The sequence below is a fragment of the Pteropus vampyrus genome, unplaced genomic scaffold (genome assembly GCF_000151845.1).
Source record: "Pteropus vampyrus isolate Shadow unplaced genomic scaffold, Pvam_2.0 Scaffold148, whole genome shotgun sequence".
In the NCBI taxonomy this organism is placed as follows: Eukaryota; Metazoa; Chordata; class Mammalia; order Chiroptera; family Pteropodidae; genus Pteropus; species Pteropus vampyrus.
Genome location: NW_011888929.1, coordinates 1,970,715 through 1,984,519, shown reverse-complemented (window position 1 = coordinate 1,984,519; position 13,805 = coordinate 1,970,715). Strand labels below are relative to the sequence as shown.

Below are 13,805 nucleotides of genomic sequence, written 5' to 3'. Positions count from 1 at the left end.
TGTGTGTGTGTGTGTGTGTGTGTGTGGTTTTGAGCAGCAAAACAGTAGTTGAACTGTATCAATCTTTCAGTATCAGATGAAAACTTCCACCTTTCTGTGTTTGTCAATGATGACGTTTCTGATATTATAAGCTAGCAGAGGTTGCTTGTTTTATGACAAGATAGTTTTCACTGCTCTAAAGAATTGTGTACGGTCAAAATCTAGAAAAAAAATCATTCTGCTGAATAATTCATTAGAAATAAAACAAGAATTATGTCATATCTGCTTTTAAACAGACTGCTTTTTTAGATTGGCGTTTTATACTCTTTTTGTTACGATTTTGTACTATATTTACTTGTAGCCAATAAATGACCTGCAACATAACTATTTGCAAAATAAATGTGGAAGAACATTCAATATAAAGGTAATTTATGTTATAGGAACACTATTGAAAATGTGAAAATGAAGCATCTGAATGAAAGACTACATTAAATTCAGCTTTTGTGAAGTATGCCTTCCTTCTTTGTTTATCCTGAAATTCGTTTGTTTTTGTTTTAGAAATGTTGAGTCTGACCCTAATCAAATTAATCTACTTAACTCTTGAGTCTTACTTATGGATTTTTATAGACTGCACCCTGAGACCAACTTCTGCCTCAACAGAAATGCATGAATAGTATCTTTTGGAATGATTTTAGTCTTTTAACAACCGGTGTTATCTAGATACATCTCAAAACTTGCATCTTTACCTGTGTATATTATGTAGTTATCTTATAGTGAGTGTGTACAGATGTATTTCATTTGATGTAATCAAATTTTAAGTAACATATTGGAAAGTAGTTAAAATAAACTTTATAAGTTAGAAAAGAAGATATAATGTGATTATATCAAATATATAAAATAGAGGCTGGAGTCTTTCCTCCATTGGCTGATACTTAAAATAAAAACACTGAAAACAAGTGACCCTTAGTCCATAAGTATTCTATTTTAAACAATTAAAATAAATATGAAAAAAATATTGAACAATTGGTTATTTTTAGCAACATTTTTTGCCATAAATCTATAAAATATTTTACTTTGTGCTAGTGAGGACTTTGGTCATTGATTCATTCACCTCATTTAAGTCCTTGGTCAATCTTAGAGGCTATTAGGGATATAGAACACATATATATTATATTTAAGAAGTTTATACTGTGGTAAAGGAGTTGTAAAGTCATAGCATAGCATAAGAAAGGAAAGGATAGTATGAGAAAGGAAAGAAGATATGCTGAAGGAAATTGCACATGGATATCAGTGGGTCTAAAGGGACAGCAGATGTCCAAAACCTAAGCCAGTTTAGAAGGAAGGAGAAAGAGCAAGAGAGAAGAAACTGTCATTTATTAAATGTTAATCCTAAACACTGAACTCAGTTATCAATTGATCCCTGTAACATTGACCCTGAAAACAAACATTTCATTTTATGAATCAGGAAACGTTGGCTCAGAGAGGTTAAGAAAATTTACCCAAAGGCACATAGTAAGGGACAGAAACCACTTTCGAAGTCAGATATTTCTGACTCCCGGGAGCATATATTTCTTACATCCTATTTTGAAATATTGAAAAATGAATTGGAAGCATTTGCTGCATAACTAGTTGTCTGTAAATGGGAACTTTGTTTTTAGTAGCTCATCGGTCTTCCAGCCAACATATCCCAGTCTTTAAGAGCCTTACCTTGGCATAGTCAGGATTTGTAGGCTTTTGAATACACTGTAATTCAACTTTAAGCCTGGAATCTATCATTCAACAGTCTACCAGGGGGAGCTTTAAATATTGATCCTAATTTTTGTGCCTGGCTCCCAAAATCAGTCTCTTTGTAGTCATCTACACTAAAAATACTGATAGAAATGATGAGATACAAAAGCAACATTAAACTCTGTTTCCTCCTTTGGACTTTTTATAAACTTTCCTACTCTGCTTCATAACTATACATGACCCTTGTAATCCAAGTAGACAGGTTTGCTGTGTTCCAGACACAGGCTGCATCTTCTTCAGATTGTTCAATACATGTGGAATGTTCTACTTCTCTGTCTCTTTTAATTCTACTCATAATTGAAGCTTTAGTCTAGTTATATAAGGTTTGTTAAACCTAACCTTAAAGGGGAGTCATCTGTTCCTCTCTGGACATCTATAGTTCTTATTCACTTGGATATAATCACATAGTAGCTTTTACCCCTCTTCTGTTGCTGACATACTGTTATTGAATATTTTAGTTATTGTTTGACATCCCAGCTAGTTAGATCATCAAGAATAGAGCTGACATAACATATATATTTACTTTAGACATAGCACTGACCTACATATAATAGTTGATTACAGGATATTGGTTAGTTGTATTTGATATGTGTCTTAATATACTACAACTAGTGCTGGGATATGCAGCTTGTGGGAGTTAAAAAGAAATTGAAAAAAATCTTAAAAAGTTGCTAAAATGAAAAATTAGGAAAAAAAACTTTTAAAAACCGATTGCATCATATGGAAAAGCAAAAAACTAGAAATCAAACTAATGTTTCTTCAAACATATTTTTTGGATTACTCTGTACTAATGGCCTAATTTAAAGTTCTGACTCCAAAATGAATTTGTCATAAATTCAACAAGTGATCAATAAAATTAAAAAGAAATAATTCTTGCTTTCCTTTATTCTTCAAGTACTTATTAGACATCACTATTGGTGCAATGATTAGCACTGAGAATACAAAGATAAATATGCTACAATGTTTACTTACTGTCTGCTCAAAATTTAACGGATGAGACAAATGCAATTAAAATAATATTCAAATTCACTTTACCAACAATTCTACAAATAAAAATGACCTATTACACTGCCACCAGAATTTTTTTTTTTTTTGAAAACTGGTAACCTCTTTTATCTAGCTTTTGTCAGGCCACCTATTTCAGTGTGTAAAAAATTTAAGACACATATGGCACCTTAAACCCAGAAGCTATCATACTCTCACCAGGTGCACTATATATTGGCAACTACTTATGTAATACATTTGAGCTTCAGATCGGTCTCCAGGTTACACTTTTTAAAACTCTAAGCAGATGTGCATAAAGGAAATCTTGCTTATTATCTCTTGCCATTAGAAACTTTGAAAATCTGTTGTTACATGCTACTTGTTATTGGCCTCCTTCATTGCTCCTGTACTCTTAAGTGTTGAGAAGTCAACATATTTTATCCACATAGATCATTTTCAATATTATGACTCTCAGCTGTGGACCAGTGAGAGGTAACATGGTATACTGGAAAGATTACAAAGTTGGGGGTAAATGTAGGTTCAAATCCCATTGTTACCATGCCCTTGCTCTAATATGTCATCAAGAATGAGTTATTTAACTGTAATGTGTCTCATCTGTAAGTTGTAGGTGGTAATTCTTATTTAAATGGGCTGATAACTGGAACTTTATTTTTTATCAACTATGAATATATATGGTATGATTTTCATAACACCAGAACTCAAGGTGAGAAATGTTCTCCAAAGATGAATTGAAAACATTTTCTTTATGGATTAAATTATTAACTAGAAGTCTACAACTTTATATTATTTTCTATGGCAAAACTTTAATGTATTTTAATAGCTAAAACATCTTTAAAAATCATGCCTAATATATAAAAACACAATTTGGAAGAAAAGAAAAATAGAGAGTAAGAACTAATGACAAGGATTTAATGTATCAAACAATTTAATAACAGATGAGTAAATAGGAATTAACTATTCTCCATTCCTTTCTCAACCATGCCTTAGCTCATGGCCTCAATATTTCACTGAGAGGTAGCATCCTATAGTTGGGGTTTGATTTCTGGTGTCATTGCTAGTTTTAAGTTGGAATCTGGTTCTACTGCTTATTATTATTTGGACCTTCAGTAATAAGCTCCTTAACCTTTCCAGGCCTTAACTTCCCAATCTGTCAAGCAGGAAAATTAATTCCTAATAGCTATTGTGGGTTAATATTACATAAAGTACCTAATACTATAGTAGAGTCTAAACCATAAGCTCTTGGCAGCTATTTGTTCCCTCTGTTAGTTCTTTAGTCTCCTAAAATCCATCTATTCTTTACAGTGTACCTTGAAGAATGGTGTACATATCTAAGCATTAATCTTTATAATAAGCATAGACTTATAATAAAAATTGTCCTGAGTATAATGCTTACTGCTGGAAAATAAGAATAATTAGAAAACAAAAAATAGTCTTCGTCTGGAAAAAGCTTACATGTAAACAAATTTGCAAACACTGGAAGTTATTAAAATTTGTGAGGATACTTTCCAGAGATTTTACAGCAAAACAAAAAGCAAAACAAACCTATAATACTACACTGCGCTGAAAATAGAAACCTTGTCGGATATTTAGTACAATGCAATGTAATTTTCTTTTAAGCATCTTGGTAACAGGTATTTTTTAATACTGATATATTTCTAGTCTAAATAATAAGTATAAACTATTCAGCAATCACAGTGACAGTATCCTTGCTATATAGGGTGACAAATTACTAGTTGGGATATGTGATATATGTTTAAATTTATAGATCACATATCTTTATATAATAAGATTTTTCTGTAAACAAAATACCTCCTATTATGAGAGCTCCTTATATATAAAACTGCTTAAAAATGTATGAACATGCTGCCTGCCTTCCTCTTTTCCTTCCCTCCTTTCTTCCTTTTGTTTTCTCATTCTTTCATTCTGTCTTTTCATTTTGAATGAGAACCTTACCAAGCAAGAGTCAATTTATATTAGAATTATAAAGACTAAAAATTTTGTGTAAGTAGTTAAAACAAGTTCTTTTTTGATTAATCATCAGAAATTAGAGGAGACAGAAATGATCAAAAAAATTATTTCATCCATAAAATTACTCTATAGTCTAAATGATATGTATATTCAATCGAATAAATATACAGTTTATTCTAAGGTTCAAATTATTACCAAAACTTTGTGTTTTAATTTTTTTGCTAGTTTATTCCTTTTTATGAGTATTATTTTAAAATTGATTTGTGTTATGAACACCTTTACTTATGCTATATCATTTATTGTATGTTAATAATACAGATTCTGAGTTATAAACAATAAAATATGTGATCTAAATTTAAACCTACCACCTATATTAGCATTTTTAATGATTTAACCAAAAAAATAATACAAAAAAGGTTGCCTTAGAACCTTGGTTCATCTTTTGAATCTAAACCGAATATGAAAAACATTCCCATAATTATACTTTCAAAAGGAAAGTGAGCTACAAGAAAGACTATGCTTTCAATACTCTATGAATATTGATTATTTAGATAAAAAGTGTCAGCCTCTACTCCTTCCAACATGCAAAACTCAGGTTACAGAGCTTCCAACAGAAATGCATCCTGAGAGAAGATTATAAACACAAACTATGGATACAATGGAACATTTATGCATCCTGCTATCTGTATCTACTGCCAGTCAGGTGGAAATATTAGCCAAGATTTTTCTACATTCTACAGAATTTGATGCGTGGGGGAGAAAAGCCCTCATGTTAAACACAACAGTTTAAAAAGTACAAGAGTTGAGTGAATATGTAATAACCAAGATACTTCTGAAAGTGAAATAGGGCATTATTCATAACTGTCCCAGGACAATAGACATAATCTGGGACTATCCAGGGCAAATCAGGAGCAGGGCAGGAAACCACCCTAAACATGGGCTACAGTGAAAGGCCACAGTCTTCTAAGTTACCTTCCCACACTGTCAGAAATATATGCCTAAGTAACTAGCTGGACCGGTTTCTTTTTCTAGTTAACAATCTTCATTATTTTCCATTCAAAGAGATGCATGCTTTGGGCAGGTTTGTCCTTACCTAGTTTGGCCTATAGTGTACATCTAATTGTGCATGACAAAGAGAATCCACAGTTGTTTCTTAGTAGCATATCCTCTCACCAGAAGGTGCACCAGTAATATTGAGTGAAAGCAAATATTTTTCTACTTTTCTTGGCAATGATTGCTACCACCAATGAATCAAGTAGTCCAAGTGGGAAGGAGGGCAAGTAGAATAGTGCCCTATAGGAGCTTCTGTCCCAGACTGTAAATCTAATTATTATTTAGGTATAGGCCATTCTTCACAACACAGAAAGATTTGGGACTTTTCTCAAATAGCCTTAAGAATAACAGGGACTCCTTACATTTGTGTGTGTGTGTGTGTGTGTGTGTGTGGTTTTGAGCAGCAAAACAGTAGTTGAACTGTATCAATCTTTCAGTATCAGATTTGTATCATCACTATCACTGTGAGGATAAAGAGACATAATGTATTTGAATGTTAGCCACTGTTCCTCAGAGTATAAAAGTAACAGCTTTTTCCTCTATGGCTAGAGAAATTGACTTAATGATGTTAGAAACTGTGAACAGTTTGCCTTGTGGATTTAATCCAAATATAATATTCATGGCCTAAAAATAACCAAACCAATGCTGGTGCTTCCATCTTACAAACTTCTAAATTACTTTATGTTTCTTCCAGGATGCTTCTCTGTTTAGACTTTAAAGGTACAAATCCTCTGGAAACTTTTCCCTAAATCATCTCAGTAGGATTACGCTCCCCAAATCCTTTGCATATGCGTTTATCACGGCAGATGCCATGCTCTCTTCTCAAATGTAGAGCTTGCTTTTCATTTAATCCAAAGGATCATGAGTTTCTTCAAAGCTCTATTGCTAGCATATAGAGCAGTAATAGGCACTTAATAAACATTAATTGACTTAGTGAATGAATGAATAAAATGTGCATGACATAGTCAATTTGATGAGTACTGAATTCCTAAAGGTGTTACTAGAGATAATGAAAGAAAAACAGACTGACTTCAGATATTAATATTTCAAAATACTCTTTAAGAGTCCTTGTGAAGAACATTAAGCTTTTTAGAAAAACTGATCTTGAGATACAGTGACAGCCATAGTTGTTTAGCAGGTTCAGCCAAATATGCAATTTGGATAATTTCATATTGGAAGCATCTGTATTTACTTATATCAATGCTCTGGATTATTATTTTCCTCTCTTTTTTAGTGTCTTTGTCTGAGACATAAGAATCATATCACTTACCCATTATTGATAATGTCTGTTATAAAAAAAGCACATATGAAAAGTAGATGCAATTTGGGATCCTTAGACATACAGAGGAGATTTAGATATTTGTGAAGTAGGTTTTCCCAATTCTTATACACAACCTGGTTGGCTCTTTGGCATTTTTGGATAATATAAACATTTGTAGGCTGTAGAGGCTATTTGTCAACAAATGAATGAATTTAAGCCAGAGGTCAGTAAAGTTTTTCTATAAAGTATCTGATAGCAAATATTTTAGGCTTTGTGTCAGCTGGTCTGTGTCTCAACTACTTAAATTTGCCACAGCAGTGCAAAACCTGACATAGACAATATGTAAATAAATGGATGTGGTTGCGTTTCAGTAAACTTGTATTTCCCCTTCCCCCCAAAAAAAGACAGCTGAGCAGGATTTGGTTCATGGGTAATATATTGTGACTCCTGATTCAGGCCAAGGGCAAGAATAAGTTAATAAAGTTTACAAGATTTTTAACTGATCCAAAGGTTAGTTTTGGTGCCAGGGGAATATCTCAGTTTTACAAATATCAACTCTCTATACTGTATAAAGAAACTGATAATTACACATTCATTTTTAATTTAAAGCATGTGTCTTCATAATTTTACATGATGCTTTACTGTACCAAAGAAGTATGATTATTAATTGTAATTTGGTTTTTATGTGCCTAAGAAACAACATTTAAAGTAATCTGCATTGTCAGTTTGACTCTTGAGACTAGAGCATCATGCTTTGCTTATAATACTTACTGTATACTTGTAATTGTCCACGAAAGGAATTTTTTCCACGTGAGTTTTCAGCTCTGCACTCATACGTGCCTGCGTCATCCAGCTGCACGTTAGGTATTTCCAGCACCGCCTGAGATTTCCGCAGACGTGCCTTACTAGGAATATAACCATTAACCTTCATCCATGTGATTGTTGGAACTGGGCTACGATAAGGAGGAAAAACATCATTAATTTACTTTAGGAACATAGATTCTGTTGTCTGGTAATTTAAGCACTTAATAGGCTGAGTGCAATGAAGTGTAATCACAATTAAGGATCATGTGCTGGTTGATATACTTCACTTTCCATGCAGGTCGTCTCATAAGTAGTTTGACTACAAAGAAGACAGTTTCCTTTTCTTTCATATTTCAGGAAAGCAATTCAGAGATAATATTTTAGATATTTTATTACATTATACTTTATTTTTAAAAACTTTGTAAGATTGTTTAAAGGGTTAAAGTAAAAGATTGGTTAAATTACAAAAGTAATAAATACCTATTGCCAGGAATCAAAGAAGTTGTGAACTAAGTGAATTAAGAAATATTTTTGCCCCCATTCCTGCAAATATATTCTTTCTGCAACGAGTACAGTTTGCATGTAATCTCTCACCTTGTCATTATAATGCATATATACACACATACGATGAGTTTTTATTTTCTTTAAAAAAAATGTAACTAATATATATGATATTTACTATTATTATTAAAAGCTCATATCCAAGATCAACTCATGACATTCTGGTTAATATGTGAATATCATTCCATTGTATAGCTGTAGCAGAATTTAATCAACCATCCCCTATAGTTAGACATTCAGTATAGTCTCAGTTTTAAAAAAATTTTTTTCACTAAGAAACAATATTGCTATAAACAACATTGCACATATATCATGTAGTATTGCTTTTCTTTTCTACAGAAGACATTCACAGAAGTGGAATTGATGAATCAAAGGGCATGTACATTTTTCATTTTAATAAGTACTGCCAGATTGTTTTTCAATAATATAGTGGCAGTTTCCACATCTATCAGTAATATATGAGACTGTTTCTCCATATCCTTGCCACCATTTTATGTGATTAATTTTTATCAGTACTGAAAAGTAAAAAATGACATTTGCCACTTTAATTAATATTTTTTTCTGAATTCTCAGATAGTTGAACATTATTTCATAATTTATTGTCCATTTGCATCTGCTTTTATGGAATGTTAGCTTATGTTGTTTTTCTAATTTTTTCTTTTATCTATTTGCCTGTTTGCATTGTTTAAATTAATTTTCTTAGAGTTCTTTGTGTATTAGAACCATTAAAACTTTGTTTCTCAGAAGAATTCTTCCTCAGTGTATTGTTTGTTTATGATGGCATCTGGGATACAGTTTTATAAACATTTTTGGGAAAAACAAACATCTGATTTCCTTCTTGATTTCTAAATTTTTATTTATAAAATTATCTGTAAACTCAAGTTTATGTCCACATTTTCTGCAGTATTTCTAGTAGTATATTTTTTATTATTTTTTAACTGTTGTATCTTTAATCCGTTTGAACAATATTCTTGTTTTTAGTGTGAGATAGGGCATGCAACTAATTGTTTCGGCATCATTGAAAATAAAAATCCCTTTTCCACAATATTTAGAATGTTGTTTTTGTCATTTAATTCGTTCTCACATACTTGAATCTGTTTTAGGATTCTCAGTTCTGTTCCACTGATTTATTTATTACTATCTATATTTAATGCACTTTATGGTCTGGACCTAGTCTTCCTTTTCAGTTTGATTTCTCACTACTTCCTTCCATATCTCCTGACCTGGAAAGGTATGTTTCCAATCATATCTGTTAAAATCCTACTAATCCATTGAGACCCATTCTCAATGCCTCCTCTTTAGCAAAGTTTTTCTTTATTTGTGTAGTCTGCTGGGATTTAGTTTTTTCCTTTTAAATAATAAAGTGCTTTGTATATACTATTTGCATCTCTTGTAACATTCTACCATAGATTATAATTGCTAAGCATAGGATATTTTTCTCTAATTTCCTTATAGGAATAATAGTACTATGCACTACTATAAACAATGCTATAATAAACATTTTGTGTATTTTTTAACACTTTTCTTATTTATTCCTTAGGAATAAAACATAGAATTGAAATTGTTGTATTAGAGTTGACAGTTTTTGCTTGTTTAGGTGCATATATACAACATCCAGGAAAATCGAACCTTGCATTTTGTAGTAACCCTTAAGTTGGCATGGCATATCATTCTTTGAACATGTGTGAAAATTAATTTATTTTTGATTTAAAGTTAACATTTTTTGTACCTATATTCAAAGATGAGATTGTCTGTAGCTTATTGGGTTTGTTGGTATGTATGTGTGCTTATTTATTAATGAGCTGTTGGTTGGTTTGTTTACAAGCTAGCTTTGACAGATTAGGTATCACAGTTATGAATGATAGCTTGATAAGCATGCCAGACTATATCTATCTTCTATTTTGATAGCTTAAATAGTAGAGAAATTATACATTCCTTAGAATACTGATAGCCTCTCACAAAAAGTCACCCGATTCTGTCAATATCAACAGAGTTAGCTTTTTTTATTTTTATGTTTTTACAGTGCTTTCAATTTCATCCATGTTTTCTTTAATTGTGTTGTTTTTAAATATCTACTTGCATCATCTTTGGCAATTCATGTTTCCCTAGAAAATCAACTATTTCATCCATAATTTCTATGTTTCAGCAATGAGTTATATAAATAGTAATTGTTTAAAGTTATAGAAATGGTAACTGTTAAATCTTTTTTCCCCGTTTTGTAGCATTGCAGTTTAGTTAGAAGCATAGGCCTTCAAGGAATACAATTTAGATAAACTAAAATTCCAACACAAAGATGCTATGTGTCCTTAGGAAAGTTATCTAAATTCTATGCATTTTGTTCAATGGAGATATTTATTTTTTCCTTCAAACTGCAAATATCTTGAGAGTAATGACACAATTTCTCTTGTTTAGCAGTATGTCTAGTGTCTCACAGAGTGCTGGGCATTAGTTAATACTTAATAAATGTTTATGAAATAAATGAATGGAAGATTTGCATAATATTGTTTGAGGATTAAGTGAACTAAGCTCTTCTAAATTGCTTAGCAAAATACATGAAGAGTGAGGACTCAATAAATTTTAGCTATAATGATTTTTAAATGACGAGTTTTGTCAAGTATTTGTCTTTTTATTGGTTTTTCAAATAAGCATTTTGAGCATTTATTACTACTTTTTGTTATAATTAATGAATCTGTTTTTTAATTTTTTAATCCTCTTTCGTGATTGGTACATTTATATTCTACTCTAATTTTTGAGCTGAATGATCAATATAGTTACTATTTATGGTTAATAATAAAAGCATATTATTGTCTTTTCTTCTTCTATTAGATGTAGGCACATGCCATATATTTTGATATGTAGAGATAGTGACTTGTATAGTTTCTTTTTGGGGGAAACTTATTGAATTAATCTTTGTAGTTAAATATAGAATCAATTTTTTTGTGAAAGTTACATGTCTATTGAGAAAAAAGGTATATTTTATTTATGATAAAAGTTTAAAAAGTATCTTTTAGGCAGTTTTTGTTAATCGTGTAATGCAAACATTATTTTTACTTTTTCATAATTTTAAAGCAATTTAACTTTTATCAAATCACAGCTCTTATGGAACATTTGTATACTAAAAAAAGAAAAGAAAGAAAACAACAGTTAAAAGCAAAGCTAGTCTGCTTGAAGTAGAAATGAGGGTTCTAGAGTTTACCTGCTTATCTCTCTACTTCACAGAGTGTATTAGAAAACTACTGCTCTATATCCTTTTTCATTTTTGTCCAAGTTATTTGTTAGACTAAGAGAGGTGTGTTAAATTTTTCACTGTTATCATTATTACTAGTATGTTCTTATATTTCAAAAATTTCATTTTGTATTTTGATTAACTTTTTCTCTGCAAATAAATGTTCATAAAAGTTAATAAATTTTTGGTGTTTTAATCTTTATCAAAATAAAATGATCCTCTTTCTAATTTATTAATATTTTTGCTTTAAATAATCTTTTATCCTATTAATCCTCTTAACTTTCTTTCTTTCTCTTTCTTTCTTTCTTTCTTTCTTTCTTTCTTTCTTTCTTTCTTTCTTTCTTTCTTTCATTTCTTTCCTTTTTTCGTGGTGTGTCACTTTGTTTTGATCTAATTCCTCTAAATGATAGATTTAACTTTTGACTCATATCTGCAAAGTTTTGTCTTTTAATGGTAGAATTTGACTTTTTAATTTTGTTGTTCCAATTGATAATAATTATTCAATCATTTTAAAATTATAAAATATAGAAAAATACATAATTTCATATTAAATGTTAATTGAAATAAACTTTGGAATAAAAATAATCATAGAATAAAAAATGACTAAAGAAGATATGACTATAAAAGTAACTGTGCAGATTAAAAAATAGAATATAAATTCACAATTAAAAATATAAAAGTATAAATATAAAACTTAATAGAGGGTTAGACATCAAATTGGACATAGCTGAATAAAATATTTTCTTAAAGATGGTGTCTAGACACCATCTAGACAGAGACTATAAGAAAAAGAGTGAGAGGAGAAAAGTGAGAGACTGAGACTAGAGAGGACTATTTAATATCTAAAAAGAAAATGGAATAAAGTTTTCCCAAAATGATGAAGGAAATGAATTCATAAGTAAAGGAAACACAATACAGACAGTCCCTGACTTACGATGGTTTGACTTTAAATGATTTTTCAACTTCAAAATGGCACAAAAGCAAAACACATACCATACTTCAAGTTTTGAATTTTGACCTTTCACCAAATTAGTGAAATGCAGTACCGTACTCTCTCAGGATGCTGGGCAGCAGCAGTGAGCTGCAGATCCCAGTTAAGTGCACGATCATGAGGAAAAACGGCTGCTACTCTACAGTGTACTGTGTTGCCAGTGTTTTTTGGATATTGTGTTCTGAGCATGTTTAAGGTAGGCTAGTCTAAGCTATGATGTTTGGTGTATTAAATGCTTTGGGTGTATTAAATGCTTTTCTGTCTTATATTTTCAATTTACAATGGGTTATTGGGAGGTTCTCCCACCGGAAGTCAAGGAGGATCTGCATATACTAAGTATAATTTAGGCCACAGAACACCAATGACAAATATTAGGAATAGCCAGAGAGGGAAGACATATTATCTATAAACAAACAAACAAAAAATCCCACAATGATTTAAATGTCCACTGGCTTTCCAACAGCAACAATGGAAGCAGAAGAAGATGTTGGAATAGTTATATCTAATGTGCTTAGAAGAAAAAAAGAAAACTATAAACCTAGAATTTTGTATATAGTAAACTACCTTTTAGAAGTGAAAAGGAAATAAAGATATCAAATCTACAAACACTAAACAGGTTTATCACCACCAGACTATCATTGAAAGATATATGTATTTCAGAAAAAAAAAAGGAAAATAACTCCAGAAAGGTAGATTAAGATGCAAAAAAGAAAGGTAATGAAAATATATACTACTAAAATAATAATAATAATAATAATAATAATAATAATAACAATAACAATGATGACAATGTGGACATATGAAAAGGGACAAAACTAAAATACTAATCAAAAAGAGCAAGTCATTAAAAAGAAGGAATGAATATAGTTACCATGTCCTAAAGTTATTTTATTTTGAGGGAGAACATTTAAAATATCAATGAACTTTAGATTTTAAGAATGCATGATAAAATTAATAGGGTGACCAATAAAAAAAATAGGAAAGAGAATAATTTTTCAAACAAACGGAGGGCACGGCAAAGACTGGAAAGCTCTGCTCTCCCCAAAATCCATTTCTTTTTTCTTCTGGGCACACATTTGCTTTTTCTACATGCAAATAGGCATGACATTAGGCTGATTTCTGGCCATGAAAAGCAGCAAAATTGACCTCCCAAATCTGTGACTCCTCTA

The 13,805-nt window shown here is 31.0% G+C and overlaps 1 protein-coding gene across 1 annotated transcript in view; it reads right to left on the bottom strand.

Moving 5' to 3' along the window:
- The window catches only part of CNTN5 (contactin 5), a 508,562-nt gene that overhangs the window by 273,228 nt on the left and 221,529 nt on the right, over positions 1 to 13,805 (bottom strand). The window contains exon 8 of the mRNA XM_011369440.1: positions 7,826 to 8,007. Coding sequence (XP_011367742.1) covers positions 7,826 to 8,007 — 182 coding nt within the window. The remainder of the gene's footprint in view (positions 1 to 7,825; positions 8,008 to 13,805) is intronic.